The sequence below is a fragment of the Mesoplodon densirostris genome, chromosome 16 (genome assembly GCF_025265405.1).
Source record: "Mesoplodon densirostris isolate mMesDen1 chromosome 16, mMesDen1 primary haplotype, whole genome shotgun sequence".
NCBI lineage: Eukaryota > Metazoa > Chordata > Mammalia > Artiodactyla > Ziphiidae > Mesoplodon > Mesoplodon densirostris.
This window is the reverse complement of record NC_082676.1, coordinates 47,955,407-47,964,076: the sequence shown is the minus strand read 5'-3', so window position 1 is coordinate 47,964,076 and position 8,670 is coordinate 47,955,407. Positions and strand designations below refer to the sequence as shown.

Here is an 8,670-nt window from a genome sequence, read left to right as displayed (position 1 = left end):
GTCACCTCCGCCCTGATGTCTGCAGAGGTGAGTACACTGCTGGCCTCTTCCTCTGCAGCCTGGCCATCCAAGCGGTTGCTGAGAATTAATTCAAGATTGGGGCACTGGGGGGCTTCTTTCTGGGCTCTCCTCCCATCTGTGTCCCCCTCTGTTTCCCCCCCTTCAGGCAGCTGCATCCATGTGTGACCTGGAGTTTGGTGGCATCAAGGTGAAGGAGCCCAGCGAGGGGGGCAGGTGGCGTGGGTGCTGGTACGAGCGGTTTGTGCAGCCCTGCCTGGTTGAACTGCTGGGCTCTACCCTGTTCATCTTCATCGGCTGCCTGTCGGTCATCGAGAACGGGACCGACACTGGGCTGCTGCAGCCGGCACTGGCCCATGGGCTGGCCCTGGGCTTGGTCATCGCCACGCTGGGGAGTATCAGGTGGGAACAGCTCTGAGCACTCCGCCTGGTGCCAACCTGGGGAGCCAGGGCCAGGGAGCAGAGCTGTGGGCAGGGACCCCGGGCACATGCCCAGGATCCCGAAAGCAGTGTGGGTAAAATGTGGGTTGGGGGAGGGGTCAGGCTGCTTGGGTTTGAATCCTGGCTCTTCAGCCTGTGAGCTCTGTGGCTTTGACTAAGTCACTCCCCAAACCCAAACTTCCCACCTATGAAATGGGAACAGTAGGAGTATTTTCTAAATCTTATTTCTCAAGCCAACACATGAAGGAGAGAGGCCGGGTAACTCGTCCAGAGTCCCGTGGCAGAGCCAGGAGGCAAACCCAAGCTGTCTGTCCTAAACCCAGCATCTTCTGGGGGAGGCACGAGAATGAAACGACGTGAAGAGCTTAGTCCATAGTAAGCGCTCAGTCACTGTTGGTTGCTGTGTTATTGTTACCTTTAGGATGGGGTTTTGCTCCAGCCTAGGGTAAGGCAGAGTTATGCAGAAGAACCCACCGGTGGGGCAGGGAGGCCTGAAGGGTTCCCCTTGCATAGCCCTCCCCTGGACAGGAGCTCCACCGGGAGGTCGTGGGCTCCCAGGAGAACCAACCGCAATGACACGTCTTGGATGGAGTGTCTGGCAGGGGCCTCTAGAACCTGGTTGGTCTGTATTTAATCTCACACAGAAAATGGATCTGAGTAAGGAAATTGAAATACTGTTTCCTAGAAAAACAGAATAGAAAGAGAACTTTAACATTTCTCTTTAAATATCTAAGGGAAGCTGCAGGTGGGATGAAAAACACAGAGTCTTCTGTTCGATGACGGGTTCGGGGTTGAAGGCAACCTTTGTCACTGCTTAGCTGGGTGACCAGGGCAATTAGCTGAACCTCTCTATGTTCAGTGGAATAAAAGGGGATGATAATAATAGCTGATATTTATTGAGTACTAACTATATGCTAGTACTCTATATGAACATGTATTATCTTTGCAGCAGCCTTTATGAGGTAGGGATCACTGAGGCACAGAGAGGTTATATAAGTTGCCCACGGTCATACAGCTCTTTGATGGCAGAGCTAGGGTTTGCACCCAGGCCAGCTGGCAGGAGAGAACATCGCTTTGCGCTGCAGGAGACTGCCTATCTGGAATGCCAGCCTTTTATTCAGCCATCTGTTTTTTGTCAACAAATATTTATTCGGTACCTACCATGTGCTCGGCACTGACTCTGAGGTTATTGGAGCGCCTGACACGGCACCTAGCACCAGAGTAGGTCTTCAATAAGTATTTGTTGAGCAAACCATGGATGAGTAAACTAAGAAGGTGTCTTGATTGTTTTACTGTAATGAGTGTGAAGTGTCCCAGCCCTCTCCTGGTCGAGCCACACTCTGAGTGACAGTGTCTCTCCCCGTTTGGGCTGGGGGACCTGGTGGCGAGGCTGACGGCCGAGAGGGTTCTAAGTCTCCCTCCTGCAGGAGGCCGCCCCACCTCCACCTTCACCTCTCTGCTTTGGCAGAGCCCAGGCTAAGCTTGGTCATGGACCTGAATTGAGGCCAAGTAAGCCTGGCTGCCCCTCTCCCCGCCGGTCAAGTTTGAGATGAGCTGGTGCTTCCTGATCCTGCAGGAAGCTCACCCAAGGGCCTGTGCACAGAGCTGCACCGGACAAGTTGGGGCAGCTGGTCCTGAAATGTCAGCATGTTGGACAAAGTCCCTGTGTCCAGAGCCAGGGTCCTCTGTCCAGTCTCAGCTCAATGCCCTGTGTCCATTGGGTGGACAGGCCCATTGGTGGGCTGTAAACATCCGGGTTGACATGGGGGGGCCTTGGGGTCACTGTCCCTCTTATTGGGTGTGTCATCCCAGGCACCAGGGGGATTGGTGAGCCAACCTCTCAGGATAGTTCCTTCATCTGAGTGGGACTGGATAAGATGCCAATGGGGGTAGCAGGGCACTGGGGGGCCCTCTAGGCTCCGGGGCTTGGACTGGTTGAGCATCTTGGTGAAAAGGAAGGCTCTTGGCCCACGACCTCTGGAAGGACCAGCCAACTTGAACCAGCCGTTTGACCTAGGTTCGACTTTGTCTAATCCCCTTCACATCCCAGACTCCAGATCCCAATCCCAACTTAATCATGAACCTCTAACCTCGATCCTGATTCCCAGTGCCATTTCCAGGAACCTCTAATCTCAATTTTACAGGCAACACTAGTCACACTTTCAGACCCAAAATAGGAATTTTACTGGCTGAGTTCCACCAATAAAAATTTTTATTGGTTGAGTTCAGCCAATCAGGAGCTGTTCAGGGCCTGGTTTCTTCTAAGGGGAGGCCAGGATACCTGTCTTGGGCTGTGAGTTTGAAGCCTGGGGTCTCATTCTGACCCGTGGCCACGGCTCTGAAGGGCTGGACGCAGCTCTTAGGGGGTCTGGAAAGAGCTGAGGGACAGTTTCCCACCGTATTCTTGTCTGGGTCACCCTGGGGTCTGGGTGTAGGACAGGATTGGTGCTGCCTTCCCCTCCCAGGCTCTCCCCCACCACTCGGCACCTCGGGGAAAGTGGGCGTAATTTGGTGCCTGTTTTCTACCTGGGCTGCCCTTAACGGACTCTGGCCCCGCAAGGCCATCTGGGGAGGCGGTGGGGCTGCTGGGACCCAGTGCCTGGGCCTTGGCCTCACGACTCCTTCTGCTTTTGTGGGTGACAGTGGTGGACACTTCAACCCTGCAGTGTCCCTGGCAGCCATGCTGGTCGGAGGCCTCCACCTGATGATGCTCCTTCCCTACTGGATCTCCCAGCTGTGTGGGGGGCTGATCGGGGCCGCCTTGGCCAAGGTGGGTGATCCCCCAGGGGGCTGGGCTGGGGGCTTTTGCTCTGACGGGGCTGCTGGGGTGGGTGAGGGGCAGGGAGTGGGGACTGTCCAATTCTTTTTTTAAAAATTGATAGGTTGATTGATTGGCTGCATTGGGTCTTCATTGTTGCGCATGGGCTTTCTCTAGTTGCGGGGTGAGCGGGGGCTACTCTTCATTGCAGTGCGCGGGCTTCTCATTGCGGTGGCTTCTCTTGTTGTGGAGCACAGGCTCTAGGCGCGCGGGCTCAGTAGTTGTGGCACGTGGGCTCAGTAGTTGTGGCTCGCGGGCTCTAGAGCACAGACTCAGTAGTTGTGGCACACGGGCTTAGTTGCTCCGCGGCATGTGGGATCTTCCCGGAGCAGGGCTCGAACCCGTGTCCCCTGCATTGTCAGGCGGATTCTTAACACTGCACCACCAGGGAAGTCCTGTCCAGTTCTTTTCCTGTTGCCTCCAATGGGATTGGGTGGACCTTTCTACCTCGGAGGGGACAGTCAAAGGGCCTTTGGTTTCCTCCAAACCCACCCTGTTCTGTCTGTGTCTGGACACAGCCCTCCCTAGACAGACCAGGAAGCAGAATTCAGGACTCAAGTTTTCTGTTCCTGAGTCCATTTCTAGATTTAGACAATTCTATTTTTTTCATTCAGTCATTCATTCACTTCATTCATGCTACAAACATCTCACTAAGCACTGTCTGAGGGTACAGGATATACAGGGTTATTCTTGAGAAACTCCTGAACTAACTTCTCTGTGTGTTCTCCAGTTTGCCTGCCTTTAAACTGAGTTACTCTACCTTTAATGAGAGTTAATGCTCAAATTACTGGAATCCTCCCATTCCAGTAGGAAGGCTAGCTCTTCCTGTCAGCCACAGAATTTCTATAGCTCTACACGTAACTCCACGGAAGGACTTCCCTCCTCCCTCTTTGCCTGCCTGACTTCCTTTTTTCCTTCTTTCCTTCTTGCTGTTCTGAAGTCTCAGCCAGGGACCCTTCAAATTGGAAGCCTTGCTTGGCTTGTGTTGGGGGTGGGATTGGAGGGAGTGGGGAGGTGAGAAGGGGTGAAGGGGACACCCTGTTAGCTTGCCTGGGGTTTGGTCTGTGGCTCTAAGCGCTGCCCATTGCAGACTTTGGTCTCGAATCCCACCTTGCTGTTGTCCCTGCCCTGGTCTCCCTGTGGCCCCATTTGAGGCCCTGCTCCCCTGTCTGTTTAGAACGGGGCCCGGACCTTGCTGCTCTGATTCCCAATGGAAAGCAGTGCTGTGACTCTCCCTCAGGCCTGGTCACTTGTAAACTTGTCCAACATGATGGAGACCAGTGTGGGGCAGCAGTGGTCGTTCACTGGGTGCCCTCCCCCCTCCCCGAGCACTTGGTAGAATCCTCTCATTTAAGCTCCAACTTGACTAGAAGCCTGCATCAGTCCTTAAAGAGCACTCCCCACCTGGGCCCAGGGCTGTTACCATGACCACGCCTACTTTACGGAGGCGGAAGCAGAGGCACAGAGAAGGCAATAATTTGCCCAAGTTCAAATGAGCTGGGGAGCAGCTGAGCCTGGATTTGAGTCCCGGGTCCAGAAGCTTGTCTGCACTGCGGTCTTCCCTCCCCAGGTGTCGTGATGACCCCAAGGCCGATTTCTTGGGAAGCCAGTGGGGCTTAAGCTTCAGGGCTCTTCTCATCCCTTCGAAGGGGCCTTTTAGGGGGCTGGTCATGTGTTTACCTGGGTATATGTGTTTGCAAAGTTTGTAAAAATAAGGTATTTTAGTATTCTTTCTCAAAGAGGGTCATATAAGTTACATACCCTTCAGGCCTACAATACCGGGAGCCACCGCTGGGTTATCCCCATTTACAGAAGAGCAATATGAGGCTTAGGGAAGTCCAATAGCTCAGGCAAAGCCGCACAGTAGGAACTGGTGGAGCTGGGATGTGGGTCCAGATATGTCTGACTGCACATTGGACAGGACCCTCCCCTGGCTCAAAGGGATGGGGCCCCTCCTGTCAGCTCCCAGCCGTCTCTCCACCCCCAACATGAGGCTGAGCACTGCTCTCTGCAGGCGGTGAGTTCCGAGGAGAGGTTCTGGAACGCGTCTGGGGCAGCCTTCGTGACAGTCCAGGAGCCCAGGCAGGTGACGGGGGCAGTGGTGGCAGAGATCGTCCTGACGACGCCGCTGGCACTGGCTGTCTGCATGGGCACCATAAACGAGAAGACTCAGGGCCCTCTGGCCCCATTCTCCATCGGCTTCTCTGTCACCGTGGACATCCTAGCAGGGTGAGTGCCCCTTGGCTGTGGGACCACAGTGCTCAGCCCTGGGCCGAGGCTCGCCCCTGGAGGAGGGCAGGTCTGCTGAGCTTACCTGAGGGTTACCAATAGAAGCCACACAGGTAATGGAAACGGGGGAAGTGGGCTGGCAGGAGGCAGACAACAGGGAACGGTGGGGACTGTGGCATCTAAGGAGGCCACCACCACGCACCTCTGATAAGTTATCGCTGTGTGGGAATATGGGCTTGGGGTGACCCTTCTAATTTCATTCTAGGGAAGTCAGAAGACTGGATTTTTATGTGAATTTTCTACTTTTTGTAGTATCAATAAACCATTTCTGTGGACTGTGTTTATCCTGCCAGCAGGCAGCCAGGTTTTAGCCTCAGACTTAAAAGAGCTTCCACACCCATTGTCTCGTTTATCTAGAGCCTCTCAGTAGGCTTGGGAAGGGATTAAGGAGACAAAGGATTATTTCTTCCCTTTTATATGTGAGGAAACTGGGGCTCAGAGAGGACACAAGTGACTTATTTAAGGTCATTGGGAAGTGGCAAATTAAATGAGAGATCTGGGACAAGGGCCCTGCTAAATATAGGGGATGAGGGAGCACCTTCCTACAGGCCAACTCCTTCCTTTCCTCTTGGACACAGGATCAAGTGTAACCTTTCTCTCCTCTGCCTCCAGCCCTAAGTCATCCTCTGGGAGGTGGAGTCTGGGGAAATGCATGTGCAGACCTGTGGCAGTGCTTTGATGCCTCCTAGTGGCTTTTGGTTCACTTATAAGCCTACTGACTCATCCAGTTGGCTTTGGCTGCTGGCCACAGGTGGGGCCTGTGAGGGGTGAGGCCTGAGTGAGGACCCCAGCTTGAGCGAATGGGGCAAGGGTACAGACATTGGGACTAGAGAGGTGCTGTTGGGGGACAGTCCCTCTTTGGGAGATGCTGGGTCCCTAGCTTGTGGTGCAACAAAGGCCTCAACCAGGTCAGCTAGATTAGAGTTAGCACTTGCACATGAATTATAGGAGAAACATGGGCTCTATATGCGTTTCCTCATTCACTCCTGACAACAACCTATGAGATATGTACTTGCATCTCAGCTGAAACACAGAGAGGTTAAACAAAGGTTATAGCTAGAAATGGCTGGGCTGGGTTTTGAATCTAGGTCTGCTTGACCCCAGAGTTCATATAGCTGAAAACTGCTTACTTTGCCTTATCAACTCTGGAGGAGGAGTAGATCCATTTTCCTTCCTGCCGTCACTGAACAGGCACTACTTGCTGCCCATTCTTCTAGAAGGGTGTGTGGGCAGTGGCAGACTGTAGGGAGGACTCTGGGGAGGGGTCAAGCCTTTCACTTTGGAACCTCCCAGACCGCCATGATATGGTAGCTTAGAGGGCGTTTCTGGGTAGCGTGCGACTTAGGCCTACTTGGGGAAATGAACTTGGGTGAGTCGGGGCTCCTTGGCTGAGATTCTACCGACCATTGTGGCTGGGTGTTTGCAGGGGAGCTGTGTCTGGAGCCTGCATGAATCCTGCCCGTGCCTTTGGACCGGCTGTGGTGGCCAACCATTGGGACTTCCACTGGATCTACTGGCTGGGCCCACTCCTGGCCAGCCTGCTTGTAGGAGTGCTCATCAGGTAGGAATGTGACACAGGGTCATGGCCCATCTGGTGGGCATGGTGACAGTTCCTAGAACATCCAGGTCTAGAGGGCTAGGGTCTCTCTTGGGTTTGGAGAAGAGAAGAGGAAGCCTTCTTCAGAGGCAAAGATTATGGCTCTGGGACCTTTGGTGGCAAGTGACAGAAATCCATCTGAACACAGCTTTCATCCTAAAGGGAAACTCATTGGCTCACATAATTGAAAAGTTCACAAGTGGCCCTGGCTTTGGTGGGAGCTCAGACAGTGTCTTCAGGGCTTGGTCTTTTTAGGCTCTACTGTCCTCCGGGTAGGTTTCATGCTTAGATAGGCTCTCCAGTAGAGGCAAAGATGCCCACCAGGCACTCCAGACTTACATCCTAGCAGCTTAATAGCTGGAAACAGAGGAAACAGAACAACAGCTCTTACAAAGGTCCTGGCTCTGCTGTTCTCTGAGTTGGACTGGTCCAGCTTGGGCCATGTCTACCTCTGAATTGACCTCTGTAGCCATGGGGCCAGGCACTCTTATTGGCTATGTCTGGAGCATGAATCTTATCCTGGGGTTGGGGTAAGGTCAGCCTCATCTGAACAACTGTATGGACTGAAAGTAGAGGAGGAATAGCTTCCCACAGGGGTGTTGTACAACTCAAGGGACCCTATCCACATAGAACACCATGTTAGTGGTGTCCCCAAGAGCATGTATGTCATGAGATGACAATCACATAAGACACAATGTGAGCAGTGCTCCCTGGAGCTGGGCAATGGGTAATAAGGTTGATAGTGTTATCAGAAGGATAATATCTGCTTGACTGCTTCTCCTCCAGCTCTCTTCTTGTGAACCTCAAGGATCCAGAGTGTCCTCTCTTTCTGCCCCAGGTTGTGCAGGGATAGTGCCCGCCGTCTGGACGAGGACAGGCACTGGGCTGAGCTGATCTAGACTGCTTGCATTGCTGCCTATCTGCAGTCCTGGCTTAGCCTATGGATCAGTGAAAAGCATCACAAATAATTCTCTGATGCTTTCAGAATGGTAGAGATGGGGATCTTCAGGAAAAGGGTTAGAGACCCAACAGGAAAGAGTTTCTCCCTCTCCCCAAGGAGATCTGGCTGTTGAGGCTGGAGAGGCTCAGGATGGCATCTCTCTGGAGAATTCTGGGCCTGGAGACATTTGATGGAGGGTTGGGTCTCTCCCGGAGACTCAGAGACCTCACTGGGCCACCTTTTTTGTAGGTTCTTCATTGGAGATGGGAAAACCCGCCTAATACTAAAGGGGCAGTGAAGCTGAGATGGTGGAATTCCTGCCGCCCTAGGGGCCCTCAGTGGACCTGTCCTGGACTGCAGACCAGACAGGTCTGCATTTCCTGCCGGGGCAGAGCTCTGAGAAGTGACTGATACGCTTCCCCTGACTTGGGTCTGGCTTTTCAGATGTGCTAGTTCCTTCGAATTCCTTTGTGCTCATCAGAGACCTCAGCCTGGGGAATGTGTTGCCAGCAATGCCCAGAGACAGATAGAAACAAGCACAAAAGAAGAGATTTTCTTGACAGGGAA

The 8,670-nt window shown here is 53.3% G+C and overlaps 1 protein-coding gene across 1 annotated transcript; it reads left to right on the top strand.

Annotated features, from left to right (window-relative positions):
* AQP8 (aquaporin 8) lies at positions 1-8,401 on the top strand. Its single transcript, XM_060078543.1, has 6 exons — positions 1-27; positions 167-420; positions 3,103-3,229; positions 5,292-5,506; positions 6,993-7,127; positions 8,353-8,401. The coding sequence occupies exons 1-6, from the start codon at positions 16-18 to the stop codon at positions 8,399-8,401; spliced, it is 792 nt and encodes a 263-aa protein (XP_059934526.1). The 5' UTR covers positions 1-15.
* The last annotated feature ends 269 nt before the right edge of the window (positions 8,402-8,670 follow it).

Coding starts and splice junctions, on each gene's coding strand:
- AQP8 (XM_060078543.1), top strand. Junction 421..3,102: donor GCCACGCTGGGGAGTATCAG/GTGGGAACAGCT, acceptor TGTGGGTGACAG/TGGTGGACACTTCAACCCTG. Junction 5,507..6,992: donor ACCGTGGACATCCTAGCAGG/GTGAGTGCCCCT, acceptor GGGTGTTTGCAG/GGGAGCTGTGTCTGGAGCCT.